Consider the following 22585-nt stretch of genomic DNA (forward strand, 5'->3'; position numbering starts at 1 on the left):
GCAACATTGCATACGTCGTTATCTTAATGTTATCACGCAACCTTTTTTTACAAAAAGAAACAGAAAAAAAGGCCTGGAAACATCTGGTAGTTTGGAAAATAAGTCAATCATGCCAACTGCTATTCATCTCTTAAATAGCCCCAGACTATCATTGTCATAATATTTCTCCACAATTTTTAAAATGAACTACACATGTTTGTATATTCATAATATTAAAATCCTATATAGTATTTTATTCGAGACTGATTTGCTTAGTAATATTCCATTAAAAGTGTAGCTATAGATTTCTATTTCTATATCAAAGCCAAAATTTCTTCAGAGATATAATGAGATGGCTATATGTATAACTATACGACGTGGGATTAACAATAGGGCACAAACAAACGAAAAAATATACACTATCCGCCCAGGAGTGTTACTGTAGCTTGGCCTAATATCAGGCTGGATTGCTAAAGACAATTTTTTAAGATTACGTCAACTGTTGTCTGGGTATTTTTTAGCTATTTTAATAATATATCAACATTACAAATTGCAATATTGTGGTATCTGTAAGTTATAAGATAGTTATTATTCTTTATTATAATTTATGCCAATGAATTCTTAGATAAGGAAGGGAAGTGTCTACCTAGTAGGTTCATTTTCACTTCATGGAGGAAATTTGACTACACTGTACACTGTTTAAGTACATATAAGCTCATCTACATAAGTAATGGGAAAACTATTTCCGAAGAAAAAAAATTCCATTTTCTTGATACCTAACCTTGTAATAGTAACATTGACTAATAGATGGATTAGTTTTAATGGATTTAAATCCAAATTATAATTCAAGGACTATTAGCAAAAAGGACCTCATACTTGTCTTATTTCTTGAAAATAATAGATTCTGTAAATTAACTTCTTGGGTTGTTCAGCTCATCTTTGCAAAACCACTTTGAGTCAAGAATACTTTCAATTTAATTATCACTTAATAAACATTAAAAACCCTTTAATAAATTCTCAAATAAGTAATAACAATGAGTAATAAAATTAAAGGACTTTTGTCAACAGGTGACTCAACTTCGTCTGAACTCTTTCTCTAGCTAGTATTCTTTGGCCGGATATTCATAATTATTATTCATGGAGGTTTATTATTTTTCCGCAATGTAGAGCTACTCACTGGTGGTGTGTTTACATAGGTATTTAAGTAAACAACGCACTTGCCCCATTCATTGTACTTCTGTCCTCTTGGAAAGAGGGAAAAAAGAAAGGAGGGAATAGACAGCTGACAACAAAATATATAGGGTATTTTTGTGTCAGCGAGGTAAGCCCGTGTGCAACTTTGATGTTTACGACTAATATTATTATCACAAAGTTAGTGGGCACTCACTTATTTCTCACTCAAAATTTACTAGCAAATCGAATGACGTCATAGGACCCCAAATGTAGGAATATAACGATAGGGAATAATTGAAAAAAAAATCTAAATATAGCATTAATAAATAATGAAACGATGGAGCAAAAAAAATTATCCAAACAAAAGCACCCAATGACATCCCCGAAGATAAAAAGAGGGAGGGTTACTTAATAGATCTGCTGTGTTTGCCTAACCTTGTTCTAACAATATGCGTCTGACTTCACCTAGATTATCTGATGCTGGTAAATTGACAGGGGAGTGATATTGTACAAAATCATATTTTTCTAATAACATTGATCAATTACTTATCAACTCTCAAGCTCGGCTGTCAAAAGCGAAATGAAAAAATTCAAAAAAACATACATATGGTAGCAAGTCTTCTGTATTTTTCTTGTTGCCAACTCTTTAATTATTATTTAGAGCGAGGATTCTTAACAGTTTTTTTTTTGTTTTTTTTTTGTTTGTGTGTTAGTAAAAATGAGATGAACACTTTATCTTGTGGGTCACACTAATGAAGCATGGCCTTTAATTTATGATATAAGTCATTGATGTTATAATATTTTTATTTATACATATTATAACTCTAATGACTCTAATTTGCTCGTAAATATTGACAAATTTTGAAGAGGATTTTACTTATTTTTAGGTAGAAATCGTAAGATAGCACCAACATTTTTTACTGTATAGTTCTTTTTAAATTCAATTCACATTGTTTTTTAATTAATACGGATGTAGCGTACAAGTTGCATCTATCATAAGCACAAATGGCAATTTTTCGTCTTAAAATGCATTATTTAATTACAACATTGATCATTCGAACTACCAACTATAAATTGATTCAATCATTTCATTTTGATCTATTAAAATTACATGGTTAATATGTTTTTTGAGTAATATAACTGTGGGCATTAGAGCTTTACAATGTGCCTTATAATACTCATATTTTAGTCATTTGTACAAATAAAATAGTCAAAAACTATACCAATAATTTATTAATCATACATAAAATATTCAATTATTATATTATCCTAATCCTAAATATATTAAATCCTTCTTTTAAAATTATTCATCTCATTTTTTTATTGCAACTTGTACAAAATACGGATACGGAGCATTTGTGCTAATAAAACACTGGTTTCCTCAGAAATATTGAGTTTCAAAATGACTAATTTACATAAGTATCCAAAAAATGTGTTTCTTTTAAATATTCTTTAGATAAATGAAAAATCCGGTCAACTTTTTATTTGACAAATAGCTGTTACTTTCAATCAGATTAGACTGTATTTTGATATAAGACGAAGAATGTATAACTTTTAATTACTCTGCAACGTAAAAATATACTCTTGAAGAATTGATTTTTGTTGATGAGATATTGTGAAACTCAATGCCCAATTTATTGGTTAACATAAATTACCTTTATAGATCAAATGTGGCGTATTTTATTATCGATTTTATAGAGTGGATCTGCCTTTTATTATATAATATGACTCTATGACATGAAATCTCAAGCTTGTACATCCTCTAAAAATCTCATTGTATTTTTCAGTGTCTCTTGGAACTTGGACTCATCCTATTTTCTGCCTTGGATTTTGGGCTCAAAGATGAGGAGGAAAGAAGCTTTTCTCGGGAATTGGAGGATTTATTCAATCTCATCAATTCGGCTGAAAGTAAGTCTGTGCTCTATTGAATAATTATAATTTGAATGAATGTGGGTCAATCATTAATAAACAATGGGGCGCCGAGCAGAGGGGGGAGGGTTGATTTCACTCCCACTAGAGAGTCTTTATCCCTTTTGGGTGGTCTCCTCTGATTCCCCTACATTTTTTTTTGAAGTGGTATGAATAAAGAAGAGGAGTTTAATTGAAAATGAAAGTGTTGAATTAAAAAGATTATTTTCTTTATTTTTTCCCCTTTGATTAATTACCATTAATTAGAGGGGGCTCGACAGTTATAATTTTTAATCCTTTAATTTTTTTTATTACAAGAACCATCATTTAAACTTACTCCTTCACTAGTACCGGACCGTTAGTATTTACCCATTTGAACACATAAAATATTCAAGTCCATGGCAGACTCCTGTACGAGTTAGTTATTAATTATTAATTGAAACCCAAAGACCATGTTTTGGTACATGTATCCGCCCCTCAAAATTGATGGTGAGCTCCAGGTAGTTGCGGAAGCTTCCTCAGACCATCTTTATGTACTCTTCGTTCATGAAGGCAGAGGCCTTGTTGATAGAGGTCTTCAGAGTGCATTGCTATTGTGGCGTCTCCTGCTTGGACTACACGTGCGCCTAGATAGGATACTCTAGGGGGTTGATGTCTGAACTCTACAGGGTCAAAAGTCCTTTGCCCATAAGTTCATGTTGGCCTGGAGCCACTCTTGAGTTTTCTTTGCAGTGTGGGCAGGTGCTCCATCTTATTGGAAAACCCAGGGAGAATTGACAACGATGTATTTGATCCATGGGAGCCAAAATTGTTCGCAGCAAAATAAAGGGTCACGGTATATATTTATCAATTTGGGGTTTGATCAACCCCTTTGAGTTTGTTGAAGCTTTTAAGTAAATGGTGAGATGTCAGTGACATGATGTTAGTTCACTTAGGTTTCAATATCTTTGACTAGGGAAAAAAATATTTTATAAGAAAGTTAATTTTATCATGTTCATTATTGAGCACTTAAACCTATGCATAACACATCTTATCATCATTACTGAGTGCCAGGAGAGGGTCTAATGGAGTTCATGTCAATAGTTTCTCACACTGGGTTTTACATATGTATGTATATGCTATATACATTATGTAGTTTGTTTAAATATAATGCTGTTGTTTTTAAATGAAAATAAGCAACACACCTATTATTGTGTCAAAAAGGTAATAAATATCGGAGCCTCTTCTGGGAAATGAAGAACATTTAATGTTTATTGAGTTAATAGGAAATGATTCCCATTACAAATAATGAGCACTAATTCCAGTTGCACCATATCAACTTTAATTATTTAAATCAGCTTAAATATAGTGAAGTCATAAGTCGAGTTGGTATAACCCAAAGTGGCGAAATAAGCTTGTTAGCTCAAGGAGATTTCCTTGGCTATGTGAAACGGTTTCCCTCGCAAGCTGTCATTTTTGAGATACCATAGATCACCTTATCATTTCCCTTCGTGACGTATGCAATAATTTCTTCCTTTCGTAGAATTTGCCTTGCAAATTTAACTAAAAGTATTAATTACTTGAGGTTTCGTTGTTAGTTATAGATATATTCGTGACACTCTCAACACTCCTAGTGGAATAAAAGTTGTCGTCTAACATAATGAAATTGGGGGAAAAAATGATAATCGTTTTGCACACTTAGTATTGATAGCTTTGGTGCAAGCGGGCCTTTAGGTATCAGAACCAAATTGGAAACATTTATCCCTATTAACATTGACACGTTGATTTTCATACATCAAAAAAGTGAGGTCAATAATTATTTTTGCAAGAAATTAACTGTATATGCAAAGTTTATTTTTCGAAATGGCCCTCTCTGTAACCAACATTGCCTTTACATTCCTTCTCAACTGTAACTTTAAAATCTGCTACATTTGTTGAGGTGTCGCACAGTCCTTCCTCTCAACTTCGCCTTGCCCGTCATATTCGAGAAGCAAAGTATTAGTGATGAAGGGAACACATTTCCAATTCAATTAAAATAAGTGTCCTTTCATATTTGACTATCCCAATATCCATTACACCCAATTGGATCGTCTTAGTATCAACATGGACCTCCTTAGCAATGCTTCTCTCGGGTGTGGCTTCGATTTTCGCTAATAAACCGTTTAGGAACTCATATATGCGTATTTTGTTGTGCCCACCACTACTAAGCTGCCTGTTATAGTCTTCTTCACCTTCCTTAAGCCTCTTGACAGTAGCCATAAGCTTCCTGATATGACAAATATATTCAATTGTGCGTCAAGAATCTCTGACACGAGCTGCCTCTTGGACTCCATCTTGATTTGAGGTGTAGATAGGGAAACTGTTAAAGAATCAAAATTGTCTAGTTTGAACTACTTAACACCTTGATATCATACAAAAATGCGCTAAAATAAAAACTATACAGATACAACTAATCAAAATGATGTAGGCATTTTCTCTCACCACACTTGTATACACTAAAATTATATTAATGATATTGTTTCTTGTAATCGTCATTAAGATGTTTTTAGTACGGCTATATAGTAGTAATACAAATCAAATGACATGGAGGAATTATGTTCATTCCGTGTGATGAAAAGGCTCAAGGAAGAATTCCAAAGGGTGATCAGAGTATCTATTAATTCATTACTCTGCCGCTATGTGTACATATATGTAAAGTTGAAAATAAATTAGAGAGTTATAAAATAAGAAAATTAACCCAAATTGTGCTTTGACTCTCTTTTTCTTCTTTTTCCAAGAACCATTATATTAGGTTGAATCTATGTAAAGGTATGAGATTGTAAATACAATTTCCTTTCAGACTAACCCCTCCTTGTATTTTTTTTTTTTTTTTTGTTATCTTATTTAATTGATTTTACTTTTTTTTTACAACTTGGGTGGTTTAGTTTACGTGATGGTTACGGTGGTGGAGGTTTCCATTGGGGGTTGGTGCGGTTTATTTTTATTGTTTTGCTTATAATAAAAATAGAATTTCCCTCTCTCTCTGTAAGCATTTTTCTTATCATAAAGGCAAATGACTTAATCTTTTATATGTGTACTTATGTAAATACAATGTCAGGATGTCCGCAGAGGGTACGCTGGAGCGGCTGTAGCCCCCCTCCAACCAAAAAAAAAAGGAATTTTTGTTTTTTAATATAAATTTTTTGGTCATTCGGGCAAATTATGTAGCAGAGCAAAAAATTTAATTTTATGTTTTTTGTGAATAGCTATGGATTTTTGTAGCATTGTTTTACCCCTCGTCTTTGCAGTTCAGGGTGTCTTAGAAGATAATGTATGTCGTGTGGTAAGCTAAGGACACGGCCTTCATCGCCAGGAGCCTTCAATCTGTAAGCCACCGAGTTGAAGTTATTATTTATTGTAAACGAAGGCATATTGAATCAAAAATATAGCTAAATACCCAGGCTTATAGAAATACAAGGTTATGCCATCATGTAATCAGGCTTGTCATAATTTTCAATTTGATGTACTGTATCGACTACTGTAAAGACAGAAAGATTTTGACGTCATAGAGTATAGCAGCCGTATGTAACAGATATATTCAAGGAAGGTTATATATAGCTCATCTTGATAACAGTATATACTCTTTGACGTCACAATTAAAAAACATGGCTGAAATTATTTGTCATTCCGAAAAACGTTTTTGGTCAGTGATGAAAATCCATTGTAGAATGGGTATGTTAAAAAAAGAAACCGAAAATAAACATGGGTACCCTAACAATTTGAAGAATGTTTTGATGGAGGAGAGAAAGAATAATATTCATGACGTTTCATTAGATCAGCTACAATCAGCTCTGCCATAGGAGGAAGGATACAAGGATATCAATAAGGGCATTTGCTGAAATTACTCAGATGTCAATCTTCAATTCTAATCTGAGTCCAATAAGGACTTACAATTATAATTCCGAAACAAATCCTCAGGGTTACGCTTTGTACGCACACGAATGTTCTATCAGGTTTTAATATTATTGAATCTTCTTAGGAAAGAATATTCACAATTCAGGAATAAAATATTAATGAGAACTGCTAAGGAAAAGAAAATTCATTCTTTTGATTACCAATTCCAAAAAAACAGGCCAGCTAAAAAGTGCACCGGATTTTCGTCACTGGTTATGGTATAACCTTGTATTTCTATTAATCTTGGCTAAAAACAGTGCTTGTTACTGCAAGCTTTGTGTCACGCTCTGTATGTTTTGCAAATGGTGTGGTATATGCATAGTTAATCGTAACAAAGAGGGGAAAATAACCCACGCACTAAAAGTCGTTCTGATAAAATGAAGAATATGAGAATTGAGAATATGTAAATCCATATCTTAAAATTCATTGTTTCTGCTTAAAATCTATGTAATAAGTACTTCAATTACATAGTGTTTATTATTTACTAGCAGGATCCGAAATTAAAATAAAACTATTTGAATATTAATCACTAGATTTGTAAATGGATAGCATTTTTTTTTTTTTTTTTTTTGCTTCAAAGTTAATTAGAGGCATTTATCGAATAGTGATTAGATGCGGATTAATCTGAGCATCCCTAGTATTATTAACCGTAAAGTTGCCACATGACCCAATGGTTATATATATATATAAGTTGTACACCATTTTATTATTCTTATTATTGATTACTACAAAGTACAAACCATTTTGGGCGTTTCTTTTTTATAACACCTCTGTGTGTTTTTAGTTTTTTAGTGTTTAAAAAGAGAGAAAATGAAAACATGTATAGGTAAATGGAAGTAGAAATTACTCAATACCTAATAAACAATTCTTAATAACTTAATGATATATAGGTAGGTACTAGAGGTAGGAAGGTATTTCCCTCCTGATTTCAAAGTGAGAAATAAATAATATTCTATGAGCCCTTAATTACCATCAAACATAATTTATACTTATGTAGACTATATCCTGTAACCAAATCTACAGTGTACAAGATAAGATCATATACTTGACTTTAAATCAATCAGGATTACTTTAGAGTGAATATTTTAAACTAATAAATTTCGTCTATAAAATTAGGGACTATTCCAGGCAAACTATAAAAAATCAACAGTTGTTAAAATGGAGGCGAAAAGGCAAAGGGTGTCTTATTTGCTTCACACCCAAGTGAGTGTCGAGGAGATCAGGAAGGATGCAAAGATTAAAATCATGGTAGCTTCAGGTCAGAGCCTTGAGATGTCCCCTGACAGCGGATGGGATCATGGAGGAAAAAAATATCAATGCCGGTGATTGGGCTGTGAGGGGAAGGACTCTTATATACGACAACATCGGCAACTGCTTTCAAGAGCAACCAAGGCCAACCGGGTCAAGAGAAGGCAGAAATAGTTGACTTAGTTAAAGCATTAACGTCGGTTTGTCCACCCTCCTCTCAAGACTGTTACCCCTGGACTATACCATTTGGGGTGTAGTCGAGAAGAGAGTATATATGTATAAAGACTCAGTGCCGTAACCAGATCTACAGTGTGCGAGGTAAAATCGTGGTCTTGACTTTAAATCAATCACTAATATTCTGTCTGGCCCATAAACAAAATGTTGATTCCTTGTTGTTTTATTGATAATTGTTTTTGTTGCATTTTCAAATACATGTCCTTATTACCTACTTTCAAGTACAGTACATGCATAGTGCATACGTAGATGGATAGGTAATTATGTTCATGTTCCAAGTTTCTAAGTAAATAAACATGACTATTTATGTACATACATAAGTCACTAGAAGAGAATGAGAGAGAGAGGCAACATAAATATGATCTTTGGAATTTCCCTGAAAGTGGATGATTGGCCATCCAACTTTATCTTCTTTATGTCCGGAATTCTTGGGAGGTTGATCCTGTTTGTTTATTAGTATTATTTCATTTTTATTATCATTATGTAAATGACAAAATCACGAAAAGACGAATAAGGTGAATAAACATACCTACAATTGTATTATGTATATCTGTGCCTGACTGCATTGTCATATAGGTATGTACATGACATTCTTGAATAAATATAAACAAAACAATAATAATATGACGTATAATCTTCTCAAAGTACGTTGACTCTTGATTTTTAACGTTCATATTCATAATGCTCGTTAAAAGTTCATTGGAAAATGCTAAGATATACTCAGATTTGACAGCAGCTAGCTTATTAATACCTCGATTTGGGTCCAACTGCTTTGCAATTTCCATTGATTTCTTACGAGGGTCCAAAATTGCCCGAACCGAAATTCGTTGGTCACGTTCAGATGACATTTTCTCGGCTTCTAAGACACTTAGGAAGATCTTGGGTTTTTTTTTTAGTATTTGACTAGAACAATTTTATTGCATTCACAAAAACCTTGATTTATGTAGCAAAAACGAAGTGTTAAGATTTTTTTGCCAACCCCGGCAGTCTTACGGACCAGTTCTAAGACTGGACTGAACTAGAACGAATAAATAAGGACTATTACAACATTATTAATAGATATTTTCTAGTGTTAAAACCCTGAGCAAAAACTACTGAATATAAGGACTGTTTGATGTACAAGAATAGCCACTAGAGCGCCCTACACTGAATCAAAACCTGCCTGGATCTCCAATTTGTAATCCCTATTATTACTCGTGAAGAAGGACATACTAAATAAAAAAGTATATTTAAATGTAGTATTTAAACATATCAAAAATTGCTTTTGAGTGGTATTTTCTTGATTCTATAAAAATCCCGGTTTAAAAAAAAAATTTAGTTGTGCTACTGTAAGTTTTTGGCCCCCATTCTGTATGTCAAATTATGTACAGTTAGAATGAATATGCCTTGCTCAAAGTTGCTCTAATAACAGCCCACTAACAATGAAAATACATAGATGATATAATAATTGGGAATGGTGATGAATTGTGAGGAAGGCTCACAGTGATATCTTGTTCTCTCTCATGGTCGATACATCTTCATTATGTTTGATGATGGTGTATGAGGAAGGAAGGGCTCAATTGTCTGGTGGGATCACTGATGGGTACATCATCATCATTTGTTTGAGTCTGATTATGTAGATAAAGAGAGAGAGAGAGAGAGAGATAAAAGGAGGGAGAACGAAAAGAAATTTCCATTAAATTCTCATTTTTATTGCCTTAATCATAATTTTTTTTATAAAATGATAGTGATTTTTGATGATGATTAAATTATGAGCCTTATAATTTCTTTGAAGAAAAAAAAACTTCTTGAAAAAATTTCTCTTCTTCGTGAATAATAAAAATAATACTAAGATAATTTTTGATTCTTTTAGTGGTGCAATAAAAGGAGGATTGTTGGAGGGGCTTTTGTTTTGGTTGTTTTTTTGGGTGTTACCCCTGAATAATCTTTTGAATAAAGGTAAAGGAAAATCACGGATTTTCATTATTATTTTTTATATACCTACCTATGTATATTATGATTAAATCATATTCATCAAATGATTCTATGTACATGGTTGTGGTGTACAACCCTTGAAATCACTTATCGAGGACTTAATGGCTTACATACATACATTAAAAAGTGAAATCTTTATCATAATATTATGATTTCATTTGAGAGCATACATACTCAGACTACAACAAAAGGACTTATATATTACGAGTACATCATAGGTGCCCACTCAGTGCTCATAGCACTAGTAGTTTATAGGTACAATATATGTATTAACTAGAATCTCCAACGCAATAAGTAGGTTTATTGAAGGGCTGCAATAAATTATCATCTTCAAATTTTACAAATCATCTAGAAGTATTTTTTAAAAGAATTTGCAATGCATTTTATAAATAAAGACATATTATATATTGTATGTACCTATATACAATATATAGAACGCTCAGTTACACGTCCTTTCTTTATATATGGTGTACCATTATGGCTCCATATTAACAACCACACATAGAATGGGCATTCTTAATCGATTATCTTTTTAATGCCTTTACATCATGCTTGTCTATTAGAGCGGTTTGATTATCAACTTTTTTCAAATTTTGATTAAAGCTAGTTGGGAAAAGTTTTCATATGATATGAAAATAACCAATGCAAAATTGCATTCTACTGGAAGTTCTTCTTCATATCACACATCTCGATCAAGAAGTTATGAAGAAAGGCAAACACTCTTTACTTATTAAAAAAAAAAGATACCCAGAAGACATTTTTAGTGATTTTGCATAAAATAATTTTTTTAATCTTCAAAAAGTGTTTCACACGTTTATTTTTAAAATTATCTTATGGAACCAAAAAAAAACAAGAGAAAATTTACGAAAATGTGATGATCTGCGTTTGGCGCGCATCCTTTTGTTACATTTTCAGAAAGGAAAAATAAAAAATTTCTTTAGAGTAGCATTAGAAAAAAACTTTAAAAATGTTCGAATAATATCTATTATAATTAATTAATGTGAAATAATGATTACTGCTGTATTTTAATATTAATTGAAGGGAATGAAGTACTTTTGTCTCCTTTCAAACATTGAACAAAACTTTTTTCGAACTAACCCTAATCGAAATTCGAAAAAAGTTGACAAACAAACCACCCTATTCTTCATTGTATATACAGTACATCTGTCTATATAAAGAAGGAAAATAAAAGTGAGAAAGGCCTTGAGAGTATGGGAGTTAATATTGCAAAATGAAAATGTGACAACTCCTTTTTAAATGATTACAATTAGGTAACTATATATATATTTATATACATACATATCCTTAATGAGATGTTTACTATTACATAAGAATGGAGAAAGAGTTCTTTTTCATACAGATATTTTTTTATTTTTGACGAATAAAGATTCATATTTTAAAATTAAAAATAAAGGGGAAAATTTATCATTCATCTCTGGATGTGTGTCTATTGTTTTTGAGTTGATTTCTCATACATTATGATGTAACTCCCTTTAATTATGATGTGTGTTTTTATTAATCTCTTTCTCCTTTGTTTTTTTTTTTCATTTGTAGATATCAACGAAGAGGATGAGCATAAGTGTGATGATGAAGGGATTGAAAGGGATGAGGATGATCATGAGGAACTGGAGTCATTTAATGAAATATCCAAAAACATTTTATCAGTGAGTGGTTTTTATTTTACTTCTAGTACTGTTGATTGATATACCGGTAATATGGTAATGGTACCGGGATACTGACATATATAAAACGGTACTGCATACACCGGATCAACTGTTATTATTTAGTTTTTAAATTATCTTTTAAATAATGTTGTAACACACATAATTATCTGTCGGTTGCTAAGAAAAAAATTGTCCTAGCACACAATACCAGAAGAGTATTGATATAGCACCGCTCCTCCGCTTGAAATTATCGCCCCTCGGGGAGCAGACAAGGGACCTCAAAGAAGACAATTTACAATGCCTTCATGCATCGAAGACATTGTAAATCGTCGAGGAAACGTAACATCCTTTTTCTAAAAGGCGATAAAACGAAATTTTATAAATCAGAAAAGTTTTTTGTTTTTTTTGCTTCATATCTTATAATAGTACACATTTAAAGTTACATTTTTTTGAAATCGTATTAGACACTAGATGTCTTCTATTGTCCATACCCTGAATAAACAAAACTTGAGTATTGAAATATCCGGTGGTTTTTTCATTTCTCTCGTATCTCTTTAAATAACTTTTTATTGAGAAGTCTTAAAGAGACAGTTAATTCATACAAAATGCAAAATTTAATTGTCAACATATCTTATAGATATGGGTAATTTTTGCAAAGGTTTTAAAAATCTTGGTTTTTCAAAAATAGATCCAGTTCCAATTACATTATTTGAACAAACTGACCCAATTTAAAATTCAAGTATGACTCCAAATCTTATAACATAAATTTTAAGTCATTAGCATGTTGATCTATGGAGTTATTTGCATTCAAAAATTAAAATGAATAGCATTTTTTTTTAATATTAGAAATTGAAGCAATTAACTGATTTTCATAAATAGCACGAATGAAAATTCCGGCTCTAAATTGTAATTAGTTTAATTTGGTAAAATATTCTTTCAAGCCATTTTTTGGCAATATTTATTTTCAACGGTAAACACACGTTCCTCACTCCTCCAATGTATGATAGCTACATACTACATCTACCCCTCATTATGAAGAAATTATTAAAAAAATAAGTGATGTTGCTGTACCTTGCATTGAAACTGGTACTTTCAACTCCCCTACGTTATAAAAAGTGAGCCATCGATGAGGTGCCCCCTCAAATTTCCGAGCCACTTTCCAAATAATAAAAATTTTCTTTATAAAAAAAAGTCCACAATTTTCTGTGCTAGCCTCCAACCCAAACAAAAATCCAGGGACCGTTCCTGTAATTGCATGTAAATTGTCCTGAATGATATTTTATATTTTTAGTTGAAAAAACATTTAAAAGTGCCAAACTACGGATACCTATCTTTATATCCGAACCCGTACAAAAAAATTAGCATCGCGACAACACTAGCTTTTAGTTACTCTCTTATGTAGAATGTGTCTTGTTTGAATTGTATATCATTCTTCTTCCTATTTTTTTTAGCAGAGTCTAGGGTTGTTTTTTTTAAATTAATCGAAAGTGTGTCAATTTTGATGACATGAAAAATGTTTGGATATTTTTTCAAAAGTGAAATTTTTGTATGGTACTTTTTTCATCTGAGTGAGTGAGACGGTTGTTGCTTTGCTTTTTATTATTATAATGATAAGTATTATGTCCCTTATTGAACATTGATATCATCTACTCATAGCACACATATCTACCACATAATGAATCATATTTTATCTATACATATAATATCATAATATGTAATGATGTTTCTCATTCAAAACCCTTTGCCAAGTACATGACGCGTCAAAAGTATGGTGAAGCATTCCTTCTGCCTGGATTCCACTCCTAGTGAGTGAGTAAAAGAAATATTATTAAAGCAAAAAGAAAATAATAATAGCGATTAAATCTTCTTATGGGAAATTCAAAGTGAAGCCACGTGTGAAAAAATACAAATATCTAGTACATGATATTATATGCAGAGGAGGGCATTAGCCCTCTTGAGGTGTTGCCCCAGACTTTGCTACTCTAATTTAGAATGTTCATAGTAGAGGAGGGGTTCTCAAAGAGATTAGTGCATTAACTGGAGAAGCCTAAGGGCACCGCTTTCCTTTTAAAGGTTCGCAGTAATTGATAGTGAAGTCTGAAACGAATCCAAATTTGGATAAAAAGTGTGGCCGACATTATTCTCCAATACGCGTCAAACTGGGTCCTGAGGCTGAGTTCCAGGGTGGAGGAGGGCAACATGGAGGTAGGCTATAAGTCAGCCATATCGTCGCTACAAAAGTTTTAGTTTGTAATGGACTTGCTTCACTGTTCGGCAAAGCATTAAGCCCAAGGATCTAAGGAGTGAGAACCCCAAACTTGAAGTAATTAAAAACACCTTCGATAGAATTGTAATTATATACTATTGCAAGTTTTGGGTTCCCATTCTCTAATCTGCAAATTTGTATGCTAGGAAAGTAAGACTGCAAACAACAACGACAAATATTTTGTACATATATTTATACAAAATTCAGATTACTTGTCCAAAAATAAATATGCATCTTCAAATATGATGTTCATCTTTTCAACTATACATATAATTAGTTACAAATTCATTATAGAGACTGTTTTATCTACAAGAATAGCCACTATGGTTCCCTCTATTGAATCATACACTCGCAGGATCTCTAATTAGTAAACACTAAGAGGAAGTGTAATATCTGTCAAAAAATTCAACTTACTCCGTGACATCAGCTACTCCTGATGTAAACTTTGCTTTGAGATTGGATTTTTCACATTACATTATGTTTTCACTCGTTTATATCCTACTGAGTTTGACCGCGATACTAGCACCGTGCATCTGCAGACAAGTTGTCCCTGACAGTTCCTATAGTAAGGCCTTCAGATCCTAATTATAATTAAAAACCCCTTCTCATAAAAAGTAGAAAATAGAAATGAATCAAATATTTGCTAAATACTTTAAACAACAAAACAAATGAATTCGTGTACATAATTTATTCACAAAAGAAAGAAAGAAATAGAAAATGGTAGATTTATCTATGTTGTATGTATAAACAAAAGAAGATGAGGAAAAATACGTTAAAAAATGTCTAATAACAAGAACCAAAAAGAAAATAATACCAATTCCCCAAATAATAATATTTATATTCTTATTATTATCCATCATTTGAACTATGTATGTATTTGAAAATAATATGTAATACACTTTCAAAAAGATATTATACGTACTATATACCTATACTATACATACATATATTTGGTAAGTTTTCCATATTTGGTACCTTAAATGCTCAACTTAAGCTCACCCATCTTTATTTACTTATGTATGTACTTCAAAAACTCGGGTAGGCCCACCACTATATACAAAAACATACACAAGTACTTCTAATCCAATTATAATGGTGTGATTTCCTTAGTTTCTCCTAAAGAACTCCCACCTTTTGTAACTTGCTATGTACCGGCTGTATCAAAATATTTCCCCATCAAGAACCCGAAAATTAATCAAAAACTATGTACTTTATTAGTCTAATGTTGAAATGATGTCAAAACTCTTAGGAACATCCCCCAATGTAATATATCGATCATTTAGACTGTTAAACACTGGGTCCACAGCCCAAATCTTCTTATTTACTCTCATAGGTTCCCACAAATTAAATTTTTAGGAAAAATAATATTTAAATTATTAAATTTTTTGGAAAAAAATTTCAAGAATTCACAGTTATTCTCAAAAAGTTAATTTATTTGGAAAAACATTACAAAAATCCACTGTTATCATCAAAATATTAAATTTTTCGTGGAAAGATTTCCAAAATCCATATCTATTCATAGAAAATGAATATTTTTGGAAAAAAAAAAAAAAAATTAAATTTTAAATTTTCTAGTAAAAAGGAGCTCAGCCCTTCCGGCCCACTCTTTGTGGACACTCCTGTAAACTGTTGATAGAAATAGGCAGTAATTATTCTTCAAAGAAAGCAAATGTAATATGAGAAAAATCTTTCTAGCTGGCTGTTTTTATGTTGAGAGGCCACATATACATTGTACATAAATCCTATTCAAATCTATTAATAGCATTTAATATATCTACAATCTACATAATATGTATTTAAAATATATACATTAATTCTACAATGTCTTTCTATTTATCAAGATGATGAATATTATAATTCATTCATAAGTATGTATATATTATGAAGCAAGCAGTGTTTGTCTGAAGCCATGAATGTGCTTTAAAAGCAAATCATTTATTTTATTCATAGTTTCTGCACATGTGAATCTATTAATAGTTTTATTTATAGTAATACTATTAAGTAATTGTAAGTCTGAGGTTCTTGAAAGAATGACTTCAGGAGGGTGTTTGGTCATGTCAACTTTACCAAATATGTCAGCACGGTTTACCAGTAAAATACTAAAGTAGTACCCGGATAATGATATATTTAAAACTTATTCCTATACTTGCTGTGGTATGATGTCATAAAAATTCGAAACATTATATCTTTTAACAATCATACAACCAAAAATTCAATCATACTATTTATTTCAACTTTATTTTGAAATTATCTGGGATCTGGAAAGCCTTCAATCCAATGCATGCTACGAGCATTATATACATTTATATTAACCCTTAATGGCCCAAATTATGTTTGAATTAGATTTTTAAATTTTTCTTAAAAAATATATGAAGTATATTCTGTATAACTAACACATATGTAGTATAATAATAAAATATTTTTAAATAGACCTGTATTTAATTGATGTGTTCCAAATTTGGTACATCGAGTACACAGACATGTATAATAATGATATGGTCAAATATGTCACATTGGGCATACAAATCCAAAATGTCATGTAAAGTATTTATTAGTTGATAATACTTAAAATAATAATTACATGAGGTGCCATAGCTCATGAGATTCATAGCACAAAATTGTTAGAGCGGTTGAGGAGCAATCAAAATATATAAACGCCTATTAATTTGTAGATGTAACTGAAATACCTTGCGTGTTTTAGCGCAATGCATAGTATCAGTGTTGTTGTAAACGTGTACTTAACCGGTATGATAAGTTTCTAACAAATGCATCCACAGTTATTTGACTGATAAGTAATTTTCCAAATGTACCCAAATTTGGCACAAGGTAGCTTTAGAAAAAACACTTTATTTATGTTTTTTATAGGCTAAAATAATGCAAAGTAATGATTAATGCTGTACTTTAAACTTAATGGACGAAAAAAATAACTTTTGTCTCCTTTCAAACTAAAATACATCTGCTAACTATAGATGACATCGTAGGAAAATGAAATTTGGCTTTGGCACTTTTCTTACCACATCCCAACTTTTTCTAAACTAGCTGTAATCGAAATTCGAAGAAACTTGATAAACACATCAACCTATTGTACAAATGGTATATTGGGACGGGAAGTGGGTGGATCGAGTGGTACGTTGGTAGTGGGGGGGGATTGGTACATATTTTAAAAGAGAAACAAATTGGTACAAATATCTGTGCAGATTGGTCTAGAAAAAATCACTGTAGACCTAAACGGATAAAAACTCAATTTCGGATAGTGTTGTGTAAGTCCTTATTTAGGAATGAAGACTGAAGTTCAGTCTTGGTTCGGCTCACTTCAGTCCTACGTATCAGTCCTAAAAACTTCGAGTTCGACCCTTGATGACATCACTCAACTATATTTCTCCTTTTTTTAAATCAGTTCTAGTACTGATATGTCCTAAGACTGGACTGTACTAGACCGAATATATAAGGACTGACACAACACTAATTTTGGACTCTTTCTCAACACTAATTGATGGAAAATTCTTATTTTGACATTTTCAATACATATTTTTATTTGGAATAGTAATAATAAAAATAATTGGCAACTCTATAGGCTATGATTACTTTTTAATGATTACTTGTGCAAAATTATCTGTCTTTCTCCTTTCCTCCCTCTGTGTGTATGTTGTATGTATGTAATTACAGTCATGTTGGTTACTTGCTTTGATTGTACATACCTACTTGTATTGGGAAAAAAGGAGAATGAAAAGAGATGTTAACGTACTGATTAGTACCTTCGTTCCTTCCTTTTACCTATAAATTAAATGTGTTATTATTTTTATTGTTGTTGATGCTGATGAGTCTTAATAAATTGGGACTCAAACCCAGTACTATTACTATGCTTTAATTCCAATACAACACTTCTTAGGTATGTGCGTCTCACTTAGCGCTAGGGAGCGAAGCGGATGTCCATTATAAGGCTGTTTGTCGGGCTCTCGTCTCAGAGTCCCTAGAAATATCTGAATTCCTTAATAAAATTACGCTAAAAGAAACTGAAACACAAGAAGAACTTCAAGCACTTGGACTCACAGACTGGGTTTGTACTACTACTAATAATAATTGTGTATGCCACTCATTATGATTATTTTCATTTTTTAGGCACGACTCTGGTGTCAAATCATGAGGGATATGAGACTTGGAGTTAAATTGAAAAAGATAAGTTACACCAAGACTCCAATCGAGTTTGAGTTAACTCCCTATGAAATCCTAATGGATGATATTCGATCGAAGAACTATAAATTAAATAAAGTTCCACCTCCTCGCACGAGTTCCCTCTCACTGACAGCAAAGCAGGATGCCCATGAAATAATATTGGAGTTTATTCGAAGTCGACCTCCACTCAAACCTGCGAGTCGAAGAACTCTCCCGCCCTGTCGAAGGGAATCTACTCCAGCAGAGCTCCTTATGGAGTCCATACGAAATACGGATGTAAGAAAGTCTCTTCGGAAAACCAATGGACCAAAAGAACCCCAATCTCCTTGTTTATTTAATTCAGCTGATAAAAAACACTCAAGTGAGTTCATTGCACGTTATTCTTTTTTTTTTTTATAGTTTTTTTGCATGGTGACTAGCTGGCTATTACTGGGGTGTTGTAGTCGAATACTGTTTTGTTTATTCCCTTTACTTTTGACTCCCTATTTTCGACAAATAGTTATTACCCATTGTTAACAAACATATATATATATATTTGTATATTTTCTGTTCCTTGGAGCTGTTATCGCGAAGAAAACAACAGGAAATTGAAGGGAGGTGTTGAGGGAAATGAAATACCCGGATTGATGTCTGTCAAATCGTTTTGTTACGGTCTGTCATTAGTACAGCATACCACATAGGACAAGTGTGAAGAGAATCAGTTCTCTATAATAATATATGTTATAGGGAATAGGACTCCTTATTAAATTGGATTTGAGACATTTACCATTTATTTGATGAAAAATATGTCAAAAAGTAACATATATTTATTATTTAAATGTATATTTGTTAGGTCATTGTATGAGTGTTTCTACTTTATAGGTAACTATCATGCTGTTCAAGCCATAGGTATGTAGTAGATTCATATAGGTATATGTAGGTAGGAGAGGAATTCCATGTCTTTAAGAACAGACCATGACTGGAAATCGTTAATAAATGACCTTATTTAACGATTTATTTTGGTGGAATACTTTTCGTTCCCTAATTAAATATTTAAAAAGTTGAAAATGAGAGTAGGGACTGCATAGGAGTACAGACGGTCTCTAGTAGTAGCTTACAAATTGGAGGGGGGAGGAGGCAGAGTACTCATGTTGGTATATTGAAGTGAATTAGAGATGAAGTTTTTATTTTTATTGTTTTACTTTAATGGTTTGTAGGTCAAGTCCATGGATGTTTGATTTTCAATTCCTATTCGTAGAGTAGAAGTACTATTATTTTAACTCTTTTTTTATTGTTATTGCAGAAGTTGTCTGAAAAATAAAAGCCTCTTTCAGTTATTGCCGTCTCCTCTCGGTTTTATTTTTAATTTTTTTACATTATGCATTTAAAATGTTAATGAAGAGAGTTGTAGATGGGTAGAGTGTACCTATAATTAATCCCTAAAATGATGAGTTGTCCTCTTTTTCAACTTTTTCTGTCTTGCATACATACATAGTATGTCTGACTAGATTTGTACAAAATATGTCCTGTCAGTAAATATAGAAACCGAAAATCAACAAGGAAACCCTAACAATTTGAAGAATATTTTAGAGTATAGCAGCTGAGTTGTCACCATTATTGTGTCGGTCCTTATTTATTTGGTCCAGTCAAATCTTAGGACCACTCCAAAGACAGGTCCTCAGAACTTGTCAGTTTTAAGACCGGTCCTTAACATTCTGTCATTCAAATTTTTGCAAAAAATGTCAATGGTTTGTAAAGCCAAATAAGATATATGTATTATTGCACATATCACGCAATGCTGTTGCAGATTAGCTGTCATTAGTGTTGTGTGGGTCTTAAGACCGGTCTTATCTGTCCTTAGGACAGACAGTCCTTGGGGCCAGTCCTTAATTGTCGGATCCTGAATTAAAACAATGTAACCGAGAATCCAACATGGTAATCCAGACAATTTGCAGAATGTTTGCGAGGAGAGTAGCTTAGGTGTCATGACGTTTCATTAGATCAGCTCCGCACCTATGAGATGAAGGAAATAAACAAAACACTCCACTCCGTATCTAGCAATGAAATTGTAGGCAGGAATTACTCCGATTTTGATCATCAATTCTACTTATAATCCAATAATAACTTTGGAACGAATCCCTCAGTGTTACTCCAGAGGTTTTCCACTAGCCGATATGTACAAAGAATATATAAGAAAGACGCTCCAATCCTTTATGAGGCGTCTTTGGCTTATTGTGGACGCAAGAGAAAAAGATCTTAGGAGAAAATATAGTGTTACAGCACATCTACATATATTTTTTGTACATGTCCAGTGGGTACTGAAATATTTTTCATTAAAGTTTTAAGTATTGATTATTCAGATTTCAAGGTAGCATCCAGTAAATTTCATTCTACGGTCTAAGATCGTGCTCTGGACCGAAATATATGTTTAAATAGATCTAGAAAAAATCCCTAATGACGGAAACAAAAAAAAAATATCTTGTACAGATTCTCAACACTAATATTAATATATTTTCTATAAAAAAGGTAAACATAATTTCTATATTGAGATTCCGAAATTAGTTATTGGGGGTATAAAGGTTAAGAACCACTGATTTACATACATATAACTTTTTGTTTAGACTAGGGCCCAAAGGATTATTTTGAAAATAATTATGGGGGTGGCAATAAACAGTGCCGGCTGTATATAAAATGGTTAAATATGTACATTAACGTATATACTTATCCATCCCCAAAGCCGGGTTGATTCAAACATAGCTACATGAATTATTATGAATAATTATATTTGTCTAGCAGTTATTTATTACGTTTTGTTTTCATCACTTTTCATGGATGATGATCACGCAAGTTATGTATAAATAATATAACGCACTACATGTAAGTATACGAAACACTTTATGGGTAAGGAAGGGCAACCCCCTTATGAGTAGGTATATTACCCGGTAGATAAGGATCGTCTAATACCTTCATACATATGAGGGCACTTACTTTATTCCTCCCTCAATTCCTCTACCTACCTTTAATTCAAATCTCTTATTAGGATGAAGCAAATTAGAGAGCCTAGTTATTTATATCTATGGATATTTAATTATCATAATATGATGGACCCCTTCTTTCGAGGTGGAGAGAGGAGTTAATTCCACATAAGAAAATGAAAGTTTTCTATCCATAAATGATGATGATGATTGGCTTCTTATCATCTAATGAGGGTATTTTGATCTTCCTTCAAGATAATATGGACATATGTATTATCTTGTGTCTACATTGTGCGTAGTGGGTACTTGAGGAATATGCAGGGAATTTTCTCTAACCAAGGGTGGGGGGAGATAGATTCAACATTATTTCTATCTTGCTCTTGGCTGGAGTTCCTCTGGATGCATGAGTAACTGAAGAAATTGGATTTACCTTCCTTGAATTTCTAACCATTTATATTATTACTAGAAGAGGCCTCATGTACCCAGTAATCAAGTTGTAGGAGAGTAGAGTTATTAGAGGATGTCCTCCGAACCCCCAATAATCAAAATCCATTGCTGACCACCCCTGGTTTGATTTTACAACTGCATGCCACTGCATGTATGCTTATGATTCAGTTCATCTTGTCTGCTTGCTTAAGCAGTTTGTAAAACAAAACAATCTCTAGACATATTTGTTATCAAGTCCATCCTTCCCTCAAAATTTTTTAGGTATATCTTTAGATTATATTTCTATGCCCTGTCCTTTGAAATATTATCCAGGACTTGCAAATCTAGCCATTGTTTTTTTTTTAAATCGATAATTACTTATTTCAACACTTCTAAAATGGCATATCCTTGAACATAACGAAAACACGACTAATCATCGTTTCTTTAAATATATATATATCTATATATATGTAAATGTTAACTTGACTAGCTGTAGATAATTTATAAAAACTAGCTGATAAATCCGACCCTAAGCAGGAGTGAGGACTATGCAGTATGTAAACAAAACAAAGATTCCCTTTCTCCAAAACCTCTCCAAAAGATTAAGTTATTTCCTAACCCATTTATTGAGGCCTATTGAATCCTGGACTTATTTTAACATGCGAAAGGAGAAC

At 32.3% G+C, this 22585-nt stretch overlaps 1 protein-coding gene across 2 annotated transcripts in view; it reads left to right on the top strand.

Annotated features, from left to right (window-relative positions):
* Nucleotides 1-22585, top strand: part of LOC121117304 (uncharacterized) — a 68352-nt gene that overhangs the window by 23389 nt on the left and 22378 nt on the right. For both annotated transcript variants that reach the window (XM_071888205.1, XM_071888206.1), the window contains exons 3-4: nucleotides 2940-3060; nucleotides 11983-12092. In XM_071888205.1, coding sequence (XP_071744306.1) covers nucleotides 2940-3060; nucleotides 11983-12092 — 231 coding nt within the window. The remainder of the gene's footprint in view (nucleotides 1-2939; nucleotides 3061-11982; nucleotides 12093-22585) is intronic.

The sequence above is a fragment of the Lepeophtheirus salmonis genome, chromosome 5 (genome assembly GCF_016086655.4).
Source record: "Lepeophtheirus salmonis chromosome 5, UVic_Lsal_1.4, whole genome shotgun sequence".
Classification (NCBI taxonomy): domain Eukaryota; kingdom Metazoa; phylum Arthropoda; class Copepoda; order Siphonostomatoida; family Caligidae; genus Lepeophtheirus; species Lepeophtheirus salmonis.